Source organism: Seriola aureovittata, chromosome 12 (assembly GCF_021018895.1).
Source record: "Seriola aureovittata isolate HTS-2021-v1 ecotype China chromosome 12, ASM2101889v1, whole genome shotgun sequence".
NCBI classification, from domain to species: Eukaryota; Metazoa; Chordata; class Actinopteri; order Carangiformes; family Carangidae; genus Seriola; species Seriola aureovittata.
Window position 1 is genome coordinate 24,754,384 of NC_079375.1, and position 27,745 is coordinate 24,782,128.

General features: G+C 43.9%; 1 protein-coding gene across 13 annotated transcripts in view; it reads right to left on the bottom strand.

The window, feature by feature from the left end:
* Positions 1-27,745, bottom strand: part of ctnnd2b (catenin (cadherin-associated protein), delta 2b) — a 158,769-nt gene that overhangs the window by 21,787 nt on the left and 109,237 nt on the right. For all 13 annotated transcript variants that reach the window (XM_056391246.1, XM_056391256.1, XM_056391247.1 and 10 more), the window contains 5 exons: positions 26,895-27,027; positions 24,208-24,421; positions 10,596-10,782; positions 1,388-1,505; positions 106-288 (listed from right to left, as the gene is read on the bottom strand). In XM_056391246.1, coding sequence (XP_056247221.1) covers positions 106-288; positions 1,388-1,505; positions 10,596-10,782; positions 24,208-24,421; positions 26,895-27,027 — 835 coding nt within the window. The remainder of the gene's footprint in view (positions 1-105; positions 289-1,387; positions 1,506-10,595; positions 10,783-24,207; positions 24,422-26,894; positions 27,028-27,745) is intronic.

A 27,745-nucleotide genomic window follows, 5' to 3' on the forward strand; every position in this document is an offset into this window, starting at 1 on the left:
ACCTGAACTAGCTAGCTGAGGTGAAGCATCAGTATTTGACTGAATCAAGACTGAAATCAAGAGACGTGAACACTGAGATTGATCCAACGCTCTGTCTCTTCTCACCTGGTCGTGTCCCTTCTTTTTCTTCTTCTTCTTGCCCCAGCATCCGGAGCTCTCTGCGTCCTTCCCGCCGGTGTCACATAACAGACCGTCCAGCTCCTCCGACCCCCCCTGCTGGCTGTGAGATGTCTCTGCGGCCAGACGGTACGACAAGTTCCTCAGGATGCACACACAGTTCTCCACGGTCTGACGGAGGGAGGGCGGGAAAAGAAGAGAAGAGGAGAGGAGAGAGATCGAGATGAAAAGGAAAGAAGTGTGGAGAAAAACAGACGTAGAGATGAAGGAGGGACAGATGGCGAACAGACAAACACACTTACAACGATACAGTACACACATATGCACGCACACACACACACACACACTATACAACGATACTGCGCAGTGCAGACTGTTTATACATTTCATAAACCCACCAAATATATACACACATAGACTTACACACATGATGTGTGCGTAGTATAGACACACACACACACACACACACACACACACACACACACACACACACACACACACACACTAATCCTATTGTTGTTGGTGGCTGTGCAGTCACAGACTTTGAACTTGTGAAGGATTTCTGCGGATTAAGAACTTCACGTCTCCTTGTGAAGAGCCTCCACTCAACACACCGACACTCACACACATCGAACACACATTTACACAGGACGCACATACACCACACAGGCACATGCACGTGCACATGGATGCTCACAGGCTCACATAAAAGCACACACACTCTCTCTTTCTCTAGTGATGTTTCTGTGTCACTGGCCATCTGGGTTGAGTAATATATGGTACACTGTAAAATAAAATGACAGGATAAGGCAGCTCCTGTATTTTTGCATATGCACAACTATCTGCTTTAGTCTTGTATTTTTAATTATTTTGAGTATGTAGTATATATAATGTAAATACTGTAGGTCTAAAAACAAAACAAATTAACGTTAATGTTTTTTTACAGTGTGTAGTTTGTGGCCTGCAAGCCTCGGTCATTAACATACAAACCGCAGGCAAACAACTTAAATTAAATTAACATGCATATACAGTGTACACAGAAACTCTGCAAAGGCAAAGATAACTGATGCAAAGTTATGTAAATGATAGATAATCTTTACATTGTAATCATCATGAAACATGTTTGCAAAGGAAAATCAAACAGTTGTATTTGAGCTCTTGAACACAAACATTCAGACACATACACACACACACATCACTTCTATCATTGTATGCATGTTTTTGTGTGTGTGTGTGTGTGTGTGTGTGTGTGTGTGTGTGTGTGAGTTACCTTGCTGTCAATCTCACTGCTTCCCAGAGCGGTCTGGATGACGTAGAGCAGAGCGTCTGTCAGGCCCTCACACTCCCTCATCCTCCTGCGGGCCTCCTCACCTGCCGAACTCACATTCCTGTTACACACACACACACACACACACACACACACACACATTTTTGTAATACACAGTACTTAAAATCTTCCAGTAGTTTTAAGAGAGCACACGTGTATATATCGTCTGTGTGACGGAGGGGAGAGAGAGCCAGATTATTAAAGATGGCGTGGAGATGCTCGTGCCCTCAGTGTCTGTGAGAAATGAAACCAACGCTGCCAAAACTCCATTAGTCGCATTTGCTTTCCCAGGTCTTTAATAACAATTATCCTCATTTTAGCCTCAAGCAAATTTGTGCAATATGACACATTTCAAGACATTTTTATCACACAAATGAACAACAAATACAGAATTACACATAATCATCGTTCATCTGCTTATACGTGTCTCAGCACTCCACTGGCCTTTATTTGGCTTTTTCCTGTCATGACGAGTGTTATCATGAGGCGCTGTGGAGGCCGCAAGTTTTAAATGAGTTTGTCCGTCAGTCATGCGATGTCGACAAGCGTGACCGAAGGTTAGCGTGTCACATTCAGAACGTCACTGGTGGCTTCATTAACACTTGACACAAACAAACACATGAGCGACTGAGAGGAGGAGGACCGCCGAAAAATATACTCAAGGCAAACACTTGCACACTGTAGCATTTTAATGGTTATATTAGTGCTGAGACGCTGACCCGAACCGTAACCCCTGTAATCAAACAACACCGTTAACAAGAAGACTGACAGTCTCTCCTGGCCTCACACGCAAAATCACATTTTACATTGTGTGATAATTCTGCATAAGGTTCCAGTGGAGTAGCAGATATTAATTCCAGACCTATGAATCACCGTCCACATCTCTGATTAAAATAGGTGCTAATTGTTATTTCCAGTTGGAGAAGCAATTGACCAATAAGAGCTTTGTAAGCAGGGATTAAGATAGGGGACGTTCTCTTCCTACATAGCTAGCCGGCTACATGCTACGCACAGTGTCATCACATGAGCGGCAGAAAAATGGCAGACGAAAGTGAAAAGTAGCCGAACAGTTGGTTGTAAGTCCACTCACCAAAATAACAGGTCTTAAATTTGCTTATTTCTTCAATTATCATGTAAGACGTTAAGTTAGCTATGTGTAGCAACAGCTGTCAACTACTACTAACTACTTAGGACAAATGAAAACCAAATGACCTCCCCTCCCAAATAGAAATGTTAGCTAACTTGAACACATCAGACTGAATGAATGAAGTGAAACAACGGGAGAATTCAGTCTTATTAGATCAGAAAATCAGATTTCCCTACAAAATTTCCCTACAAATGGTGGATGGAGCAAAAGGCCTTTGACACTAAAAGAATTTTCGAGGGAAAATGCACAAAAACACACATCAACTACAATTTACATTCAAGGTAAAAACAAACTCTCACATTAACTCCTTGTAAAAAGCTGCTGCAATCAATATTCTTTTAGTAACTATTAACCAAATAACTTTATGACAGGGGTAATGATGACACTTACTGTCACATAACTGCAGTCCCCCCATCTCCAGAGAGTATTTTAGCCTCTTTTATCTAAAAGCCCAATTTGCTGTTTGGTTCTTTTCGCACTTATAAAGCTCATTTCCAGGCGCAGCAGGCTGCTGTTTTCTGAGAACCAGCTTTGATAAAAACTAATGTACTCTACCTTCCCAACACTAAACAGCACACCCAAAAGAAATTAGCAACTAGCTGATGAACAGAGTGTGGCATTAGCATCTCCAGGAACATGACTGCAAACGAATGTTAATGTTGCTGCTTGTCCATCTTTAATGTATATGTAGGCAACAGTTTGCTAGCATGTTAGCCATATCAGTTTTGTTTGCTAGCATGTTTCCCATATCAGTTTTGTTTGCTAGCATGTTAGCCATATCAGTTTTGTTAGCTAGCATGTTTGCCATATCAGTTTTGTTAGCTAGCATGTTAGCCATATCATTTTTGTTTGCTAACATGTAAGCCATATCATTTTTGTTTGCTAGCATGTTAGCCATATCAGTTTTGTTTGCTAGCATGTTAGCCATATCAGTTTTGTTTGCTAGCATGTAAGCCATATCAGTTTTGTTAGCTAGCATGTTTGCCATATCTGTTTTGTTAGCTCACATGTTAGCCATATCAGTTTTGTTAGCTCACATGTTAGCCATATCAGTTTTGTTAGCTAGCATGTTTGCCATATCAGTTTTGTTAGCTCACATGTTAGCCATATCAGTTTTGTTAGCTCACATGTTAGCCATATCAGTTTTGTTAGCTCACATGTTAGCCATATCAGTTTTGTTAGCTAGCATGTAAGCCATATCAGTTTTGTTAGCTAACATGTTAGCCATATCAGTTTGATTATCCCATAAAATGTCAAATGTGCATGTGTGGTTTTCAGTTTGTTGTGGATCTCTGCCCCTAAGTGGCAAAATAAATAAATAAATGAATAAATGAATGAATGAATAAATAGTGCTAAGTAACAAGGATGATGTTCATCTTTGCTACTGAAGGACCACAGGTGTCAAAGACAAATGATGCCAGTTTGAAATCACGTCAAGGTTTTTTTTTTCCATCTGGACTAACCTGAGTCTGTTAAGGTCGCGTATTGAATGTACCATCAGTTTTAAATGAAGTGTGACCTTAAATGTGGATTATTTTAGTTTCAGTTTATTTTACTCTGACCCTCAGTGGAGTCTTCGTTCTATTAAACTACATGAGCATCATGTTTTAATTATACAGTCAAATAACCACTGGAATCTTTTAAGGGTGTTGACAAGCTGTTGTGTTCTAGTCTGCAACTCTGCAGGCCTTTAACTTGAGCCTTGCTGTAAGGTTACCTGAGTACACACACAAATCATGCATACACAATAGGGCACTGACTGAAGTTACCTGCACCGTGCACCACATGACTAAGGGCGCAAAAAGACTAACACAAAAATAAAAGCACTTGAATGATACTTTGAAACCACTTAATGCGCTTCTTTCTTTCACACATTTCCTTGATTTTGGTTACTACCTGTTAATGGATTCAATTCAATTAACCTCAGTAAATGTGGCATAATTAATCCCTCTGAAGCGTTCCCTTGCAAGGCAATGGGGCTGCAGATTATCTCTCATTTAGATCTTTCAGTGTGAAGAAGCTAAATAATGAGAGAGGGAGAGGAAAATACATCACAACCACACTGCAGGAAAAAGGTTATGTGTCTACAAGGGGAGCTTTCAAACAGAAACAGAATTGGATTAATCCATAGTGTGCCGCTGCTGAGAGAAAAAGTGCACTGACAAAAATGTCAATCTTTTGGAAACAGCAGGGAGCGACTGTTTGTTTGTCATTAATTGTGTAATCAAAAGCAGAGTTCTGCTGGACGCCTCTGCGTGTGTGTGAATTGCGTTTTTGTCAGATTGAATTTCTAGAATTTTATCTCGTATATTCAAAGAAACAATCGAGCCATTTAATAAAATACACCAACTAATGTAAGATACAAGTGATTCAACCACTTCATGAAGACTTCAAAAATATTTGCTGTTAATGACTCTCTAGCTGTGTCTACATTCTCCACACAATATAGAATTTATGATTCAACATATGTATGTTTTAGTATGTTCAATTTAGTATAAGATGTGGTGTCAGGCGTGCAGACAATATGCAAGTGTGGAGCAAATTGTCCTCACATGTTCAAAGCTCTCCTGTACTCTTGGTTACCATAGAAACAACCTGGTCTGGGGACGATATGACGGACAGTAAAGGAGGAGCTGATTTAAGGAAAATTCAAATTTAAAAGGTTCTTTCTTTAGTTTTACTCAAGCAAAAGACAACAACAAAAACAACATCTACCTAACGACACCTTACACAAACACATGGACGACTTGCATTGTTGGACCATTTTCACCGTGGAAGAATTTACCTGCTTCAGGACCCTGGGGCGTTAATAAGCCAATGTTACCCTCTGTTTCACCCACTCTCTGTACACTGTGTACAGTTTTCTTTCATAGCACCCAGCGTGGCTCGTCATAAATGACTTATTGTACCCACTGGTTTTCCATATGGCTTTGAAAGAGGTATTAAATTGCTTTCTATTTGTTATTAAAAAGGTCTTTAAAAGTCTTAAATGATTTTGGTGCAGGAACCCTGGCTGAAATAAAGAGATTAATTAATTGCCAGGCTAGCTAGCTCTGAGAGTTCAGACTCAGTGCTTCATGTAACATTCATTCTTTGCAATATAATTAATTAAAGTGACCTGGACCCAGATAAGTTGCAGAAAAATTGACAGACGGATTACCCAATTAAACAATAATTAATTTAACCTCATTCTTCTTTAAGTTTTTTGCTCAGCTAGTCTTTACTGGATCTCATGTCTAACTAGCTAAACTGACCAGAGAAGAGACCTTAGTTGCTGGTTACTGGGAATACTGGTCCCACTGCCTTGACCATAGGTGGTACTGGCTCAGCTTTGGCAAACAGCGGCATACTGCTGCTTCTCTACTGGATAACATATGCTGGTTAAACTATGCCCAGGAAGGTAACGGCACGGGAAGCCTCACAGCTAATCTCTTTATTTCAGCCAGGGTTTCTGCAGTAAATATATATATATATGGCAGCCAACTCTAGACCTTTGGAAATGAAATCTAAAACTTCTTACTTCTTTTTTGAGGGAACTGACTTTGACTGACAACACTGTTAAGACTGCAGACACCCTCATTTAGCACGCCAGCTAACAGCTACAGCTGCTGAGCCGCTTCTCTCCACGGAGGAAAGGGATTCCAGGTGTCTTTACACCTGCGGGAATAAAGATTTCAAGCAAAGACACAGACCCGGTCTGCTCTGCTCTGCCTGTCTCACACTGTAATGTTTAGAAATACACAACATGTAAGCACAAAAACTGGATTTATGAGGGGGGGGGCTACATTTCAGTTAATAAAGCAGGACCCACCTCAAGAGCCTCGTCTTGTCAGTTCATATTTTCATCTAGTCGTGCTCGTTCTAAAGGTTACAACAACACCAACTGCCTTACTACACACAGGTTGCTGCTTTCCTCTTGTCGTTTTAGTGAGGCTGGGAGAGACGGATGCATTCACAGCTTTTAAATACAGTATCTGGCTGGTAGTAATGGCTCAGTGTTTCAGCTTGTAAACACAGTAAATAACAAGCTGGGCTTGAACTTGCTCCTCAGTTAATGCTGCTCCTTCTGCTGTCACTCCTGCAAATTCAATACAGATAATTCATGTTCAGCAGTGTAGCAGCACAAGTTTCCGTGCTTCCTGTTGGTTTGGCACGACAGCATTCGCACCACACACACACACACACACACACACACACACACACACACACACACACACACACACACACAAGCAGTGAAACAAGCAGCGGGTCAACAGAGGCAGAAGATGTGCATGTGGAAGTTAGAGACAGCGAGCCGGGGACAGGGCGAGACAGAAGAGGAAAAGGATAAAGGAGGGTTAATATGATTGAGAGAGAAAAGAAATGAAGTAATAGAATGAGATGGAGATGGAGCGAAGGAGGAGAGAGTGACTAAAGGGAAAAGAGGGTGAGAGAGAAAATAAGAAAAGTGAAGGGGATAATGGAAGATGGAAAAAGAGAGAGAGGGAGAGAGAGCAGGTGGCCGGCGCTATACCAAACCCGCCATGAAATATTCAATCTTTAATCAGACTCCCAGCATTCCCTAACGAGGCGTGAGAAAGATGAATTAGCCCTTCGAGTTTAGGGAGCTGATCCACACAAACCTATCTCCTGCAACACACTCTCTCACACACACACACACCCAGACTCACACACCCAGACTCACACACACATCACATCACAGCACCAGATGTGTGTATTTTCACACACGTACAGTATTAGAGGCGAATAAAGCCTCTGTTAGCTTCCAATACGTGCAGTTTATTTTCACTGAGAGCAGGTGAGGATACATATTGCAGCTGAGATTAATGGCCACACATGTAGTTAGACAGAGGGACAAACAGAGAGACGGAGGCGCGCACACACACACACACACACACACACACACACACACACACACAGGAAGCCAGACAAACTAGCAGACTGTCAACTGCACTTGTGTCACGTCTGCGAGAGCGAATGTCAAAATATTCAATGAATGAAATGAATTGTAGCGTAATTAAAGCAAATGTATTTGTTCTGTTTTATAACGTATAGTGACGGTTTGAAGGAATAATACGAGATAAATCTATTGGATGAGAGACAGATGTATATATAGAGACATAGAGTCAGTGTCTCAGGTTGAAGTTGTCATTAATCTGTCTGCAAGATGTGTTTTTTTTTTCCTCTTTCTTGTGAAGCTGAAATGTTTGATGAAGGGGAACCAATAGCACATCAAAAAAAGATGTGCGGTACACAGCCGACACGTCTCTGTGTGGAAATATTTATGAGCTCAGACTCGACCTCAGAATATTTCAGCATGCAGTCCTGAGTGAGTTTGGAGATCTCTGCGGCAGTACAAATTTCACGTGCAAGAAATATCTAATGATTAGTTATATCTATTTTTTAACGGCAGCAGCGATCATCTCATCATGGTTTTCTTATCACCTTTACTGTCTGTCACGCTCTGATTGGTCAAGTGTTTCTCTAACCTGTTAGTAACTTCCACCAATGAGCACTAAAGAAGACTCATTTGAGTCGTGACCAAATCTGAGTTGTGGTCGTTGGTGGCGAATCACAGGTGTGGAACCAGACTCACACTTTGTTTATGTTGATGTTGTCAGGTCTCTGTCAGTCAAATCTTACACAACTCTTATGGATGTTATTTTACAAACGTTAGCTTTGATTACTGTTTATTTGGTTATTAATAATTAATGTTACATAGAAATACTTAATGCGAAAGGAGGATTTAGAATTACGGACCCTGTACTGCTTCCACTTTTCAGTCTGTTACTACACTGGGTCTGCAGTCAGGATTAATGATACTAGATACTGTAAACATTATTTTACAATTTAAAACAACCAATAAACCTTTATAAAATTCCACTTCATGTAGGTCAACAAGCTGAAATAAAAATATAATAATAATAATGATGTAATCGTGGGTACGGCTGATACTTTCGTAGATTGCTCTCAGAGTAACTTCTATTGGATTGTGCTGAGGGAGCGAGTGAAGGAGGTCTGCGAAGAACAACCTTTACGGCAGATGGCACGAAACACAAAACAATATTATGATGGATTTTTCTGCAGAAGATCTGCGGAGAAGTTGATGCTTCTATACACTGCTATCAGAGCCGTACAGCGTTTTTATTTAATTTTACAGAATGGAGGACTACAAGAGACGGCTGTGTCTGAGAGTCACAGTTAACACACATGCTCGCTCGCTCTCTCTCTCTCTCTCTCTCTCTCACACACACACGCTCAGACACTTTGCTTAATTACGCTGTTTAAAAGGCAGATGATGTATTAGTTCGTGAGGTCAGTCTGACACCAACCGCTATCAAACATGCCTCCATTATCCCCGCTTCTTATCCTCGTTACATTCATAATTAGCAGGAACGAGTAAAGTCAATTAATATCCTCAACAAACACAAATAAGCTAATAATGGACATACTTATACGTCTTAGGTAAGACGTAGATGTATTTGTAAGGAAATAAGTGATAAGCTGCACTTTAATGCAATTAATCAGAGTTCAAAAACAATATGCATCTTATTATTAAGTTAAATTGGATGTATAATATAGTTGATATGATGCTAATGACTGTGTGTATATGACAGGGGTCATTCACAGTGACATCAGTGAGTATTTTGGCATTTTTCACCTCATTATTTTTGATTTTCAGGTGCACAAAGTTGTTGTTTCCAGCTCTCATTAGCACCATTCTCTCACAGAGATGATAAAGCCACCACCTGCCCAGCACCAAACATTTTGACACACACACACAAACACAGTTGGCGACAAGCTGCTGAAACACAGTCATATAATTTAGCACGATGAAGATATTCCTCTCAGGAAAATAATATCTGTAGAACTGGCAAGTGTTTGCTTCCATTTGTTTTGTTTTTTTTGCCATAGTACGTTTAGTATAACTGTTGTCATTGTTGTGTTTACAGCTCGCTGCCAAATAAAATCAGTGTTAGCATAACTCTGAAGGTTTTAAAAGATGATGTATCGGGGAGATTAGCTCGTTGCTGCGAGCCAAGTTACAGGAAATACAGTCACATTCTCCGTTTACTGAGTTACAGCATTGAGATAAGGACCAGAACTGTTTTAGCAGAACATTATGATGTCACAGTGAAGTTGACCTTTGACCTTTTGATTATGAAATGTCATCCTGTTAAACACTTGTGTTAAACCGTGTCATAATTAGTGTATGAATTCATGAATTATGGCAACAGAAAAACACACAAAAAAAAAACAAAACATGATTTGTGAGGTCAGTGACCTTTGACCTTTGACCACCAAAATCATAATCAGTTCAGCATGAGACGAACCATTAATGTCACACACAAAAAACACACTCAGTAACATGGTGTTAGTTTACGCTGCTGAAATAAAAGTTCATCACAATGTAATTCCATAGATCACAGTCCCAAACCTGGTCTACATTTAAATTAAATTCATTTTATTTTTAATATCTAAATCAACTGAAAACATAGGATTCAGCACTAAATGGTAAAGCCACTGGTTGTTTTTTATTTATTTATTTATTTTTTTTTTTTAATATCCAACGTGCCGGAGCAGAAGAGCCAAAACAAACAAGAAAAAAAAATATGTGTCAGTCCCACTACTTCCACTTTGCACTGTATGACTAGCATCATAGCATCATGTCTCAAGTGAGAAAATGAAAAGGCTCAGCAGCTCCAAAGCCAAACGGTGAGTCATCTTAAACGTAGCTGAGTCTGTCACTTCTCTGTGTGCACGGAGGCAGAAACAACACAGGATACAGACCGCTTTGAACTAACACAGACTTGCGGTTGTTAATAGCAGACTGTGAACATCTCTGTAAAAGTGAGTGAATATGTCTCTATGCTGTTAGTAGTTTAATACTGAATATTAAGCTAATAGCGGGTGATTTTAAAATGTGTGATCTTTGTCGTCTTTATGTTCGATTAAAAACAGAGCGGGACAAAAACAGCGGGAGAGACGGACAGAGACACTGACCGGAGGCAGCCTGTGGCGTTGCGGAGGACCTGGGAGGAGTGTAGGTGGAGTTTGCGGTCCTCCTGCGTATGCGGGGAGGTGTCCCAGCCCGAGTGAGGGATGATCACGGCGTTGGTCAGCACGGCCAGGGCGTCCTGGATGATGGGCATCTTCAGGGCGTCGCACGACGACAGGTTCCACAAAACACCTGCAGAGGACGGCAGGGAAGCGGGAAGTGAACAAAAACAGATGCAGGAAGCAAACAGGAAGAGAGGCGCAAAGACAATTGAAATATTTAGCAGCTTTTAGCGAGCAGCAAAAAAAAAGAAAAAACAACCGCTGCAATTGCATGTTCTCAAAATGAGTAAAATAGGCTTTTTTCATTGAAGACTTACTGACATGTCACAGTGGGAAAAGCACAGGTGTAAATAATAACATTAATTATGGCTGAATTCCATTTAGCTGATTCAGTTTCAGGCCTCTGATGTTGTGTGTGTGACTCCCAGGACTGGCAAACCTGAATCAAACGGCAGCAATCATTAATGTTATTAGAAACACAGAGAGTGGATTACCAACCAGGCAAATTGGACAAGCACCCAGGGGTCCTGCCCCCCCCCCCCCCCCCAGGTTCACTTTGTTTGTGGTGGGACAGAAACACCACTTTTTTTAATATGAATTAAAACCGAACAAAAGTTTTATTTCATGTCCTAAAGACGATGACACTAAGTGATATACACTCATGTAAAGGCTGATATATTGAGTTTATTTCTATTATAATTTACATAAATACTCTTATTTTGATTGAATCTATATCCTGATAGTGCTCTTAATTTGTAGGAACAAATTTAGACACTCAACAAAAGCAGGAAAAATGTTGATCTTGAATTAGAAATCAAAGACAGAAGCGTCAGTGTGACAATGAATTAAAAACCTTCACGTTTGTGACTTACAGATTTTTTTAAAACTAGCGCGCTCGTCAGGCGCCACAAGGTTCAGACTTCTGTCGTGAGGGTGGATTTGGTCGCCAGATATCACGGCGCTGAGAGACAGCGGTCATGGAGGTTAATAAGAACCAGCCTGCTGTTGTTTGTCAGGCATGAGAAGAGACTACGGGGTTTCCTGGGGGAACCTGGATGGAAACACGTGCAGCGTCATAAGGAGGAACAGAAGTCACCAGAATCGCCGCAGCACTTTCCTGCTCGAGGACGAAGGACATTGCTCATGCAGACCTCAAACTGGACACAATAATGGTTGTTGTGTCGCCGGCAGCGACCACTTAAAGTGAAGCTGATTGACTTTGGCCTGGCCTGTCACGAGTCTGCTGCTCGGCCCGGCGTCTGCTACAGAGCACCGGAGGTCATTCTGCACGCTCCCCTCACAGAGAGACACCAATATGTTGCGTAGCTGCAGAAGTGGCGGCTGGATACGCGATCTATCAAAGTGAGGCCGATTATGACACGCTGTTTATTTATCGTGGATCCTCTCGGGGGTCAACCAGCTTGATCGTGGCATACTTGCACCAACAGAGGAAGAGTCAGCAAAACCAAAGTGTTGACGACCTTCAGCTGCTGACGGTGATGAACTGGGGGCAGCGGAGTGACCGCCGTCTATTTGTGGACACGGTTGCAACATGAAACATGTGGAGGACCCATCACGCTGCTGAGTTTGCACTTCAGTTGTGTTTCTCTGAAAGTAGCAGCTAGCAAGCTAAGCTAACTAGCCTCCACTCTGCCTTCCAACAGACATTAGCCGTGGCTCGTGTTATGTCGACAGCAGCTCCTGCACACTCAGCGACGTGTTCGTCCCAGATGATTATACAGAGGGTTGAATTAGCAGCAGCTGTTTCATGGGTCCAGATACAGTGACAGCAAATGACCAGACTGTCAAAACTCACAGCAGTCTGCAGTCCTGTAACCACGGCTCACATTTTCTCCCGGGGGCTTAATCTGGCTCTGTGTAACACCTGGTTCCACGGCCCGAATCTGGCCCGCGTACAGCGTGATTGTCGGATGCTACTTCCACATCTGGACCAATTCTGGCGCACGCACAAGAACATCTTCCGGCTGTCAGTCAACACCGCAGGATAACAGCCAGAACCTGCCCAGATGTGGAAGTATTTGGGCCAGACACGGGCCGAGGACCCGGGCATATGTCGGGCCAGAAGTTTTTATTTTGCTATCTGGGGAAGGAAGACAGGGCAGAGACACACACACACACACAACACACACACACACACACACACACAACCCGCCAATTAGCTCCCTGCATCTCGCACAGGTGTGACGCATTTCAAACGTTCTTCTAATATTTCAAAACATAACCTTTCATTTATTGCTCCAGGTTGCCACGGTGCCGCTGTAATTAATAGATAACGAGGTAAAACAAATTGAAAGAAGAACTGAAAGCAGTAAATCACTTAGACAACATTCCACCGCGCCTCTCTCCTCTCCTTAATCCTCACCTGAATTCAACACACAGTGACCAGCCAACCAAGGAAATGGAGTGAGTTGTGTCTTTCCTATTGCTGTTTTTTACCATTCACCACACACACACGCACATGCACACATGCACACACACACACACACACACACACACACACACACACACACACACACACACAAACACACACACAGACAGACACACACAGACAAAGCTCTCTGTTTGAGCCTTTTCCAGAAAAGGACAGTGAAGATAAGAGGCAAATAATCATCACATTTTTCTGCAAACACTTTGATTTCTTGAGTAGTTTTACACACGCACGCACCTAGCACACACACACACACACACACACACACACACACACATACACACACACACACAATAACCTTGAGGATCTACACAACACATCATAATTCTTGTTGACCTTCTTCCTGCGAAGTGTCTACGTCCTAATCTATGTACTCGTATAATTATATGTTAGTGGATCTGCGAGTGTCCACCCCTGCTCGTATCTGCACTTATCTACCCCGTCCTTTGTTGTAATTACAGCTGTAGTAGTGGTAAAACATCCTATCCTTACATCTGTGTGTGTGTGTCTGTGTGTGTGTGTGTGTGTGTGTGTGTGTGTTTGGAATATGGCGTCCTCTCTTTAGCGCTGCGCTGTTCACCCTTGGCTGAACAGCGACTGTGTAATTACAGCCTCCGTTATCTGTCTTCGTGGGTTTGTATGAATTTGTTCTTGTTTGTGTGTGTGTGTGTGTGTGTGTGTGTAAATGTATTTGTGTTGTTCGTGTGCGTCTTAGCCCCCTTGACAAATCAGTCTTAGCTCCGTCAGTGTTTGGACTCGCGTGTGTTTATGCGGAGCGTCGAGAGCGGCGGTGTGTGTTTGTGGTCGGGAGGAGTTTCTAAATGACCAGCCTCTGGCCTCGTGGCGGTAATTAGCCGGGACCGCCGTGTCAGCAGAAGTGTCTTCTCTCCGTCCCGTCTTATCTCCTGCTCAAGAGGCCGCAGAAGGCGTGCTGGGTTTTTTGATAACTTTGACATTCAACGTGACACGTAATAATACGGGCCGACCTTGAATTCCACATTTACGCGTCAGCAAATAAAACACTCCAATGTGAACTAATGTCACATGGAACATTTCGTCTGCTCTCTGACCCAGTGTTGTATGAGAAGCTAAACTTTCATCTCTGTGCATTAGTCGTTAGCTTTGAGATGTAGCCCAACGTTAGCATGAAACGGCGAAGAAATACAACAACAGCAGCTGAGACAGATTAACTGTATCACCGTCCAGACATGTGCACGGCAGAATGAAGCTGTGTTGCATCTGTCATCACAAATATAAAAATATTATAATTATAATAAGATAATTTATAAATATAATTAAAAGTTGTAGACAGTAGATGCTATGGAGGCATGTGCTCTGTGGAGTAATTAGGATAGTTTTTTCCCTAGAACATCATGTTGCTGTTATTATTATTATTATTATTTTATTTTTTAACTGTAATTGCATTTTCACACACAACCGAAGAAAATGTGTCGGTTTGTAATTTGGGGCGAACCAGGCATTAAAACTTAAATTCTAACAGTAGAAAAAGGGACACAGTGTGACTGCAGCATAGACACCAGGATGGCGCTCACAGTGCAGCGATTACCTGGATCCTTTAACCAGATCTGCGCCAAGTTTTAAGGAGTCCTTCTCTGGCTCAGGCGCCGTCCCTGCACCAAGTTTGGTTTAAATCACTTCAGTACTTTTTGCATAATCCTGCTGACAAACCAACGAACGGGTGAAAACACAACCATAAATCTTGCATGGATTTGTGTTTCTGAATTTTTAAGGTGCTGATTACAAACATCAGAGAAGTTTACTGTGATGAACATAATGAAGCTCATCCTGCAGAATCTGAATAAAAATGACTAAATAATGTATTTGACGTCCTGCGGCTAAACTGTTGGAGCTCAGCGTGAAAAACTCCATTGTTATGAAACTCTTCCTCACACGTTAGCTGCGTCCTGTCAACATGCACGCTAACGATAGGTCCGTCTAATTTTGCTGATTTCATTTGTGGTCATATTAGAAAAGTCAAACAGCCATTAAAAAATGAACAATTGCTCGTCAGTCAGACGATATAAAAATCCATTATTAGCTCATCTGACTCAGTGGCGTCTAGAAAACAGTGCAGTTGCTTTCAGTATTGCAGAGTGAGTGTGGAGGAGTCCGTGCATGTTGTGTGTCAGTCGCACTGATGTGATAACCGTACACAGTATATGCCAGAGCGTGATGTATGACGCATGATGTCATCCTGCAGCTGCTGGAGTAAAGGCAGCTGTTTCCCAGCATCACTTCCTGCTGTGCAGAGTATGACATCATCTGCCAGGGGTGAAAGGCAGTGGGATTTATTTTTTATTTTTTTATCTTTGATCTGAAACACACTCACTCACACACACACACACACACACACACACACACACACACACACACACACACACACACACACACACACATCAGATCATCCTCTCACATTAATAAACACGAAACACGCAGGTGGAAAAACCCACACACATCCAAGGTCTACAGAGTGTACACACACACACACACACACACACACACACACACACACACACACACACACAGAGCCATGAGTGTGTGACGGATGAAGGGGGTTAATTGCCTCAGCCTTACATCATGAGTGGCAGCAGGAGGTTATGAATGCACCGTTATATGGAGGGAGGGGAAATGAATATGTTGGCTATCTCTCTTTGTCTCTGAAGCCATTTCCCATCTCTCATTTTCACTTCACTTTCATTCCCCCGTCGTATTTCTCTCTCCTGCGACACTGCGGCTCATCTTTTCTTTTGTTTGCCGCTTGATCTCTATTCTTTTTTCCTTTTTATTTCATTTGCTCCTGATGTATTTGTTGAGTGACTCCTGTCCTTGTGTGAACTGAATATGAGACCTTCAGAGGAAAACTCATCATTTGACACAGTGAGTGTTTATTTGTGTTTGTTATAATAAGTAATAAATAATGAATGAGGTGAGCAGAGGGTTGGTTCTGACAACTCGTAACAAAACAGACGTGAGTAAAGTCGGAATTAAACTTCTGCAGAAACACACGTGCGCATCTCTGCTGCTCTGCACGCCCAAGGGTGTTGACGGTGAAGCTGACCTTTGACCCTTTGGGATATGAAATGTCACCACTTCATTTGAACCTCACAGACGTTCGAGTTAAATTGTTTTCATAATTAGCGTATGAATTCATGAGTTATGGCCAAACCCATGTTTTGTGAGGTCACAGTGACCCTCGACCTCTGACCTTTGACTACCAAAAAAAAAAAAAAATCAGTGCACTACAGTATTTACAGTACGTCTCAACAAGCAGTGGGTGGTGTGAACACCTTCAGCAGCTGCTTGTATCCGAGTTACACGCGTAGCGTTTATCAGGAGCTCACACTGATGGTTTGACCTTGACAAACAGCAGGGTGTTCTCCGCGGTAAGAGAGACCACCACCCTCCCATGACAGGAACCGTGCCTCCTGTCATGTGGGCGGGTCTGTCCGGGGCTGATGAGTCCGTTAAACAGCCGGGTGGATGAACCGGTTGTCACCTTTTTTTTTTCGGCTGCTGTCGTCTACAGACAGAACAGACAGTTCAGCGGAGGGAACGCTCGAGATGGTCGGTGTGACATCGAACCAGCTGTTGCTCTTTCCGCAGCTGGAAACTGCTCACACTTTTATTCCTTATATGACGCAGATATGACAAGCACACTGTGAACTAATCAATCATTAATCTAATCCTGTAAAAAACTGTTTGTTGTTCAGTGTAAATGTCAGAGGTGAGTATAATGCTGGGACATGAGGAGACACTAGTATTAAAACTGTAAATGGACTGCACACACACACACACACACACACACACACACAGGGTTCAGTATCTTGCACAAGAACACTTTGACGTCCAGACTGAAGTAGCCGGGAATCGAACCACCGACCTTCTGGTTAGTGGAGGACCTGCTCTAACTCCTCAGCAACAGCTGCCCAAAGTATCTCATGGAGTGTTTAATAATCCTGTGATGTGTCTATAAAACAACATGGAGTTATGGCTCAGTATAATATTAATGTCCTCTATTCTCCTGCATAGACGACATTAATAATAGATTATGTTTTTTTTACTCCATGTGTTCGATCTAAAAGTTTTCGGAACAAAGGGAAGAAGTTTCTCAGCTGGATGTGTGTGTGTGTAACAGGAAAATAAATACAGTTCACACTCTATCACCACGAAGAGACAACAGCTGGTGATGTTCTCGTCGACACGACAGAAACTTTTTTTTCACCAATTTATTCTCCTCACACTACGAAAACCTTACTCCTTGTTTTAGTAATTAGGTGACCATTGATCACTGTTAATTACTTGGTCCACACGGACCTGCAGCTGATGTATTAATGAGCTTCAGCTCGGGCTGCGACTTTTTTCACTGTTGGTTCATTAGTTATTTTTTTAGGTAGCAGTGAAAAATGTCAGTGATAATTTTCCACAGACCAAAGTGACGTCTTAAAAAACATCTGGTTTCATCTGTTTGTTGTTTGTTTAAAGGCATCATGTGTAAATACAAACATCTGAGGAGCTTGAAACATGTCTTTCAATCAATAAAGAATAAAATCAAAAGGTCTTTCAAATTCCTTTTCTGCCGATCAACTGGTCAATCAAATCGACCAGGAGCTGCAGCTCCCGCTTCAGCCATGAAATGTAATCGTGTTTACTCCAGTCGGATCCTCTGGGTCTTGGAAACCTTGACTCTGAGCGGTGGACTGTTAAATTATGACAAGGTCGACCTGAGCTGTTCGACCTTGAGAGTCTGCTACTGCGCCGTGTGTGTGTGTGTGTGTGTGTGTGTGTTTACTTATTCAGTCATTATATCTGGTGTCAGCTACAGTGATGCAAGTGAAAGGAGAAGTCAGTAATAAACTACAGAACTATACAAACACAAAAACTGCACCTGCCTCACCTGGCTGCGTGAGGAGGAGGGGGCGGGACCTTCCTGACTCGCAGTGAACTATCACATAAAGTACGTTTGGTTTTCTTTTCTCCTCGTCCTCATCTCAGCGTGTCATCTTCTCTTTATGTTTGTGTGGTGTATTCATTAGCGTTTCCTTCTTACTCTATTTTAATGTTCCGTGTCGTTTGTGATTGAAATATTTGCATAAGTTTTTGTTTATTGTAAAAACAATAAACTATTAATCATAACAAAAGAAAAAAAAATTACCGCAGTGAGTTTCATTCTGGTGGAAATATTATTTACCTGCATTTAAACAGTCTTTTTTTTTTTTCTTTCTGAGAAGCTGCAATAAAAACTCCTTTTAAAATAAAGTGAAAAATAAGTTAATGAGCAGAGTATAACTCAGGGGGACACAGCTGCTGTATGTTGGTTTAATTAACTTTGGCTGTGTGGCTTGTTGGCTTTGTACACTCTTTTACAACCTTGTTTTTTGAATGTTGATGCACAAATGCACCAACAACTTTTTATTTTCCCTTAAATTTATCTTTTCTTGATTTGCCTTTTTTTAAATATTTGCTTTATAAATTATTTTTATTAATTAGACCTCTAGCAGTTTTTGCATAGTTTTGCAAAGTTGGTAAAAAAAACAAACTTTCTGGCACAAATCCTGAACTGTGTTAATTGAGTAAATAATCCACATCTTTATGTTTTACACCACCTTTTAATCTGAGTTCACTGTGTCGAGCCGTCGCTCTCCATCTCTCCGCCTGAACTGAACGAGCGTTGTGACTCTCCATCACAGCGTGAGCCTGACAACCTCCATATCTGCCTCTGAAAAGCTGACGCCAATGTGAGCAATCCAGGCCTGTCACTTACGATGACGTGTGGCGCCGGCGACTGGATGAGAAAGTTGCATTGTAATGACAAGTGGAAACGCGGCTACTGACAGCGTGTGTGGGGGGGGGGGGGTTTAAAAAAGGGAATAAAGAAGTTCAGGAAAGCGCTGGGAGTCAGAGAGGGCAGATATCCTGTTGTTGTTGGCGTTTCTCTGCAGATCAGCTCAACCTCTCCGCTTCACACACGCCGTCACACCTGGTTAAATAGGTATCGCGTGTGGAAGCAACACGACTGGACTGTGAGGTCAAGACAACTAAAAAGAAAACCCATAAAAACTGTGTTTGTGCTGCAGCTGCAGGTGTCTGTGCGATCGTTGATCTCAGATTGTTTTGTTACTGGATATATTAGTAAGTCGGTTTCAGAATCGTAGCTGGTGTAAGCCAGGATCATTACCTGCAGATCAAAGCAGCATCACACAGTTTCCTCCAGGCTACAAACACCGAAGCGCAACCAGCCTGAGCTACACCGACAACCAGAGCTTTTTACTACACACAGGCTGTTTTCAATTCTAGGCATCAGGTGGAACTTGGCTTATGCAGAACTGTTTATGGATGTGAGGGAGACTGAGGGCAGACGGGTCGGACCTGAGGTCTCAGCAGCAGAGTGACCTCTCTGTAGAGACGGCCACGACCTAAGAAGACCTTCTCAGTGGAGAGCCGGACGACACATCAGGGATTCACACACTGTCCGCTCTCTCCTCCTTTTCTTTTCTTTGTCTGTGTCTCTGATGGACAGGAGCTACAGAAGGGCCGGAGGTGCAGGTTTCATCTTGTGACAAACACAAAGCCGACACGTGCCGCACAAGAACATACGACATGGTGACAAACGGATCAATGAAAATCACAGCACAAAGATCTGGAACCAGCTGAACACCCGTCGCCGCCGCCATCGTTTGGAGGAATGGTGTTCATCCAAAACAGTTCTGGAGGCTTGTGGTGGACCAACACCTCACACACAGTGCTGTCATTTGTAATCTGGGTTTCCCATAACCGTAACTTTTAAGAACCTTGTGAAGCTCCGTCACTTGGTTCTTGTGTTTCAGGTCGTGTTGGATATCTATCACTGACAGACGACAGCGGGAAAACGCAGGTTGGTGATTGAACATTTCTGTAAAGTGGCATCAGACCACTTTGTAGTTTTCTCCTTTCTTTCCTTTAATCTTTGCTTCTTATTCTGATCTTCCGCCTCCTCTCTCAAACTGTTTTCTAGACGGGGACGGTGATGTCAGAGTTCCCTGGACACGGTCGCCTGAGGATGAGGATGCTGTCCTGACTGCAGGTGATCTCCATCCACTGTCTTCCGCTTATCCGGGGACGGGGGTTGCGTTGGCGGCGTCCCTCTCTCTCCAGCAACGCTTTCCAGCTCCTCCCGGGGGGGATCCTGAAGCGTTTCCCCCGGGCCAGGTTGGGTATGTACTCCCTCCAGCGAGTTCTGGGGTCTACCCCCGGTGGAAACCAAGGAGGCTTCCTTATCAGATGCCCGAACCACCTCAGCTGGCTCCTTATAAAGCTCCTCGCCTCCTCTCTGAGGCCGCCGAGCCCAGCCGACCCTACGGAGGAAACCCGCTCCAGTCGGTCCCTACCCGGAGCTCGTGACCACAGGTGAGCGCTGGAACCAAGATCTCGCCCTCACCCAGGGAAATATCTTTAAATCTAAAGATGAACTGGGACGGTTCTCGTTCTGCTGCAGAGTTAATACCTGCTCCTCTTCCAGCTTTACTCCCTCCACATAATCATCTTCAGCTCTGATCAGCAATTACTAAAGCAAAAAAGAGGGAGAGACACTGAAGAGCAGAGGCCAACAACCTTGTTTGTGACTCTTTGTGCCATCAAACAAACTGTACACGTGAGAGGAACAGTGTGTGTGTGTGTGTGTTGTGTGTGTGTGTGTGTGTGTGTGTAGCTGAATCTGCAGCCAGCCAGGCAGGCAGCTTGACTTCCCACTGTGATCCTGATTCAAAATGCTCACCAGAGAGCGAGAGAGAGAGAGGCAGCGAGGGCACATGATACAGATAGAGAGAGAGAGAGAGAGAGAGAGAGAGAGAGAGAGAGAGAGAAAGAGAGAGAGAGAGAGAAAGAAGGGAGACAGAGAAAGGCAAAGAGGACAGGGGGAGAGACGGGAAGACCAATTACGAAAAACCTAACCACAGAGGGATAGGAGCGAGAGAGAGAGAGTTATTTCCTCTGGGTCTTTGAGAGAGAGAGGAGAGAGGGGAGCACGGTCTGTCTGCGTCCGGTCGGTCGTTCAGCTGATTAATTTGTGACAGGAGGGATTTCTGTGCTCCGTGCCTTGAATTGCTGCTCTAATTTATATGGTAATCTTCTTTAAGACTCCGGCAGCATACAAAAAAACCTTTTATTTCCATCTCTGCTAAGCCTAAACCCTTATCTACACTCGCTACACACACATATATAAATGTACACTAACGCACAGCGCACATGTGGTCATCCTCGGCCCCATAAACCTGATTGTGTGCGTGGGAAACGCGAGGACGCCTCTCAATTTCACTTTCCCTCCGATGAGGATGGGGGGGGGGGGGGGCGTTCGGCTTGTGTTAGTATTCATGACCGTCTCTTATTACCACGGACGCCTCTGAAAATGTTTGTCCCTCACCCGGAATCTCATGTCACCCTGATCGTGACGAGCTGCTGTAAATAATTAGGAGAGAGTGGGATAAAGGCTCAAGGGCGGCTTCTGTGGGGTACGGGGGGGGGGGGGGGGACAAGGACGGGTGATCATTTGGAGGAAAAAGCTGAGCCGGACACTCGCTAAAATAAGCCTGCGTCCACATCATGTGGGAGGGGCGGTTGGGACGGGAGAGATTCCCCTTTTCAGTCCGTCAGTGAATTGAAAATAAAGCAACGGCTCAATTACCTGAACTCTGGCCAAGTGTTGCAGAGAAGAGCGCTGATGTTGGACGCCGCAGCGATAAGAAGAAATGCAAACGTGAAACATCCAAACACTTCCACTCCCCCTAAGCCGAAGTCGAGCAACATGGAGGCTCCCCTCCTTTAACACGGCCCGGCCTGTCCTGCTGAGAGACGAGCTGTAGGACATGCAGGTAGACTGCTGGATCACTGACTGCCTGACGGACAGACCACAGCCGCAGGGATGTGTGTCTGAACAGGTGGTCACCGACAGAGGAGCAGCAGCCGAGTCCTGTCAGCTGCAGGAGCTTTCACACCACACGCGACACACCACACGCAGCTGTGGGGTGTGTCAGCGGTGGACGGACACCTGGGGGACGTGGAGATGTTTGTGGACTTCAGGAGGACAAGGGCTGTGTCTCTCTTGGAGAGAAGGTGAAGGAGGAGGAGGAGGAGGAGCAGGAGGAGGGATACAGACGCCTTGAAGCTCACCTCGACAACAGACTGGACTGGAGGTACAACACAGCGGCTGCAGGAAGGGACCGAGTCTGTTGTGTGCATTATTAAACTGAACAAACTGATCGGGAGGGCGGGGCTCTGTGCCGGGGGAACGTGAAGAGGAGGATGCATTAAAAATGCTGTCTCTCTACAGTATGCTATATGCTACCCCCCCCACACACACACACACACACACACACACCTCCCCTGACCTCTACCTCATTACTTTCTGCCTCGCTGCACAACGGGCGCTACTTCCTGCACTGGCAACTGAATCTTGGAACAGGTGGTAAAATCCTGAGGTGAGGAATCCTTCATTAAAAGAACATGATCCCTATTGAAAGCAGCAGCTGAAACTGGTCATTACTGTAACTGTAACATACTGGTGATGCTGATGCAACATACAATAAGCCTGCTGACACTGGGACACAAAGACAGACCCCATGACTACAATTTCCACCAGCAGACACCAGAGTTGTTTGAGTCTGGAAAGTCAGAGAGGAGGAGACAGGCAGCGACAGACCGACTGTGGTTAGGGCTCACACCACTGGGACAACCCCTGGAAATGTTGCCTCTAATGAGACGCTGGTTGTGTTTTCTGAAATTTAAGGAAATGAATATCCTGCTCCAGACAGTGTCAAGCCTTCAAATGATTATGCTCCTTACAGGCCGTACAGCAGCCATGTTTTCATGAGCGTTGGTAAGAAAAATCCATTTTTCTCATCTGGCTCCTGAATTGGAATAAACCCCCCCCCCCCCCGGTATTCCTCCTGTAGCTCTTTCATGTCTCCATCCCACTCCAGGGCTGAGGGTTCCTTCACCGCGGCCACGTGAATGTGAATTAGAAAAAGGAGCTGCAGATATTATATACTCGGGGCAGAGCTGCGTGACCGGTGAGTTTACAGCCCGGACCTCGGTGGGTTCAGAACCTCGAACTAATGAATCCTTTTCAGTGTTTACTGACAGAGAGTACGAACCTGCTGAGGATACGGGCGCAGTGTATCCCGGTTTGACGAGTCAACAGACAAGTCAACAGCACTTGATGAGAGGCGGGAAGCAGGCAGATAGTAAACAACTCTCTCTGCCGTGTGTGTGTGTGTGTGTGTGTGTGTGTGTGTATAAGTCGATACTGGGTGTTCTTCATCTGAGTGTGTGTGTGTGTGTGGTTGTAGATGTGCAGTTGCAGGAATGTGTGTGCACCTGAGGGCTTGTAGGAGCTAACTGTATGTTATGCTATTGCTACATAGCTAATTCATCCATTAACAGCCGTTTACTTTCCAGTTTATAACGTTTGAGTTCAACATCAAAGTTCATCCCTTCACTCACCAGGAGCTGCCGACGCCGATGTTAACTCTTCTTTTGCTTGTATTTCTATCACTTTTCTTCTTCTACTGAAGTTAGCATGCTAACCAGCTAGCCCCAGTCCAGCTGCATTTGAAGACCAATTGCATTTCCAAGGCTCCTTCAAATGCGTCTTTGGATCAGGTGGATCCTTCGTGGCCCAAACTATCCCAAGATTCATTGTGCTCCGGTAACGAAAAAAATATGACAGCAGATAGAGAGGAGGTAGAAGAGATATGGCGTATTATAACCTCTTGTTTAGTAAAGGCAATGATGGCTGAAGCTCCATCAGCTCCTCAACCATCAGCACCACCCACAAGTTCGTTTCTGATAATTATAAAAATACTACCACGATTTTAGCATGAAGGTGGTTGGAAGAAACTTCTGCACCAGAAAAGATGATCCACATACATATATATATATATATATATATATCAAGGTTGGATATTTAAGTATTTAGCTATGGCAGCTGACTGACACACGCAGGCACACAAGCAAACGCCAAAAATCCTCTGTGTTTTTTCCAGTGGAAAGAATTCAGGGAAATGCTGTGATCTCAGTTCCTGCGCAGACTGTGTTTTTGTGTTTTTGTTTTACCTGTGAGCAGCTCTCGGATCTCCACGTCTGTGGTCTTGCGCAGCAGCCGGACCAGAGCAGGAATGCCTCCGCAGTTCTTCAGGGCGATCTTGTTGTCGTCGTTGGCTTTGCCGTACACCAGGTTCCTCAGGGCTCCGCAGGCGCTGCGGTGGACGTCGGTCATCCGGTGGTCCAACAGGTCCACCAGCAGCTGGATGCCGCCCTGCCGCCGGATCTGAGGGCAGAGGAAGGAGGAAAGGAATCAGCGTACGCTTAAATGCCTTGATGTCGACTCCCCCTCTACAATATGTCTGCTGGTGTCTACGGACAGAACGCAGGAGCTGAAGATATCCGTGTTTGTTTACCTCCATGAGAAAAAACAATTTCTCCCCTTGATGTGGTGGGTATGAGGAAAACCTACATTTTAGGTTATCATGTAAATATTAATTTTTCACCACACTTGGAAAATAAACAGGGCGCAGCAGCTTCTGTGGCACTGATGCAAGATTTATTTAAATGCCAGCCACTGCACTTTCTGTCCCCGTGTGTCCCCCTCGCTTTCAAACAAACAAAGAGAGAATGTAGGGCAGGCTGCCTCCTCTTCCTCGCCACAAAAACCAAAAGAAGACATTTTAGAGAAGGAGACTGTTCGGAGACGTGGCAGTTGGAACGTTGAGTCTGTGGTGCCAGAAAATAAAGGTATGAAGCCGCTTTCAGCTGATGCACCGTGGGTGAAAACCTCAAACTGGGCACTGATTGGAAACTTAAAATAGACGTTAGCTCCTTCAGTAATGAACCCTGTAATGAGTGTTATGCCAAAAAAAAATCACCAAACCATTAAACTTAATTAAATCAAACAACTAGCTGCCGAAGTAGATTAACCCAACTCCACAAGAAAACAAATGAACAGGAAGTTGTCTCAGCAAGGACTGCAAGTAATTATTATATCTGTTACTGCTTATTTAATGAAGCTGAAATAGAGAGGAGAGGAGGCTCTGAGCCTCTCTTCTGATTGGCTGACTGTTTTCTGAGTGATCCAATAAAAATATAGCAGAGTTCAGGTAAAAACACTCAGAGAAACCAAATCCTGCAAGGTTTGGATGGTGGGTCCAGGTGGGCGGGGCTTGGTGACTGCTTTGTTATGACATCACAAAGTTCCAGAAGTCCTGACGGCTGGTTTTAAGGCTCAGTGTCTGAATACAGGCTGTGTGCGTTTCCTTTAATATTTTCACACTTTTAATTGGTTAATTTGTTAAAACAATCAGCTGATTGACTGAAATTATTGCCCACTAATATTCTTCTCTCCCCTTAGTGACTCATCCACAACTTACACAGTAAGTCAAGCACACCAAACACACACTTACAGTTGTGTTCGGTGCTGGGAGAGTGAACAGGCAGGAGGCCATTTATATCCCTCAGCATCCAGTCTTTTATTTCCCCATTCAGACTTTTCTCTCAAGGGCAAAAAACAATTTGGCCTGTGAGGTGTCGGTTTGGCAGCCTCGCTCTAAATACTCCCATACTTCACTCCCCTACAGCCCCGGCATCAGTCATCTCCCTTATACATCTCTCTCGCTCTCTCTATTTTTAATGCCAGTTGGCTGATTGCTGTTTGAAGAACTTTGTTTTGCTCTCAAATCCATCGTCTCCGTGGGGATTAATAAAGTCGAAAATTGAGCGGAATTGAGTTGACATTGAAGAGACAGACGGAGCGGTTTGCTCCGAGACACGGAGCGACGGCGGCTCTAAAGGGACAGGAAGACCGGGCGGCGGGAACAGGGCGGTATTCAGAGTCGGGTTAAGTGCGCGTAATGAGGAGTTAATGCCGTCTAATGCGGAGTTTGGTGGAGCTCAGACGGCTGCACACATGTGGGATGGAGTTTCCCCTGAATAAAGACTCTCGTGCGTGCACACACACACACACACACACACACACACACACACACACACACACACACACACACTCAATAACCTCAGCATACTGCAGAAAAGGGTTTCTCGTGGTTCTATGTGTTAATACATAAATAAATGGAATCAGAAATGCCACTCCTTCAGAGTAAGTCCTTCCTGGAGTCATTCTGCCAAATGCAGAATTAGTTTTACCATCTTGAGTCATTGTGCATCACATTACATCTTTGTTTAGCACCTTTTAAACCGTCCTCGCACTGTAATGTCACATGGGAATCGAACGTTGCTCTCAAAACGTACATCGACTACTTCCTGGTTTCTGGCACATAAAACCAAATTCGATGAAGTTGCCTCAACGTGTTGGTGAGATGTCTCGCTCCGGAGAACGAGACAGACGGAGGGACGACCCCGAAAACATGACGCCGCCGGTCGTGGCTGTCACCGGCGTGGACGCATGAAATTGTGGAAACACTGTTGTATTTATTGCTCTATTTGTGTATAATTTTGTAGGGAAAGCAAACACTCACCCGCCCGTTCTTTATCAAGTACCTCAGCCCCCCCCACAGGAATCTGAAAAATCCCACTTGAAAAACTTGACAGCAGCGCACAAAGACTCACAAAGTATCTGCATACTAGTGCGTTTCTGTGTTTTTAAAGTCGGTGACTAAGTAACAAAGAATTCTTGTTTTCGCGTCTGTGTATATAAAAGAGACGGAGCGAGTCAGGGGCCACCTCACGTCAACCCTCCGGGTTCGAGAGTCCCGTCTCTTGGCGTGTTTTCCCCCTTTAGAGATCAATACCTCAGATTTGATCTTGTTGTCTCCGAAGCAGAGGTGCTGGAGGTACGCGGCAGCGTTGGATTGGACTGATGGGAACTGATGCTGCAACATCTGGATCACCTCTGGCAGCTCTGGATCCCTCCAGCCAAACTCCCTACAGAGACACAAAGAGAGAAAAATACAGTGTGTTGTGATGTGAGCAGAGATAGAAGTGCGTGTGTGTGTGTGTGTGTGTGTGTGTGTGTGTGTGTGTGTGTGTGTGCGTGTGTGTGTGTGTGGCTGAACCTGTTACTAGGCAGCTTGCCTCCCTACTGTGACCCTGATTTAAAATGCTCACCAGAGAGAGAGAGAGAGAGAGAGAGAGAGAGATGGAGGATGGAGGAGAATAAATAAAAGAAGAAAAAGATATAAAAAGCACATTAAACACACAGATTTTGACTCTTCCTGCTCCACGTTCTGTTTAAATTATTCCCAACTAATCACCAGTAGCTGTTCAACATCCAGCGCCAACATATAAACTCAACAATCTGCCGGTAAATGAAGGTTTAAGAGTGAGAACGAGCCGAAGACATCACGTCTGCCCGTGTAGATTTTTCTCAGTGTGGTGCATTCGTTCGGACACTGATCCTCATATTGGACTCACCTTTGCCACACGGCGTTCACCGCGTAAACAACAACTCAAGGATGAAACAAACAAACAAACAAAAAAAATATCGTAGATATTTGTAGCAAACGTTAATTAGTGAAAATCCTTTTCTCAACAACACAGTCTGTCGTGTGGCTCCCTGCATATGTTTCGATTAACACAGCACACAGTCAGATAATATCAGTGTTTATTTGTTTTATTGTGGCTTTTAACAAACACCATTTCC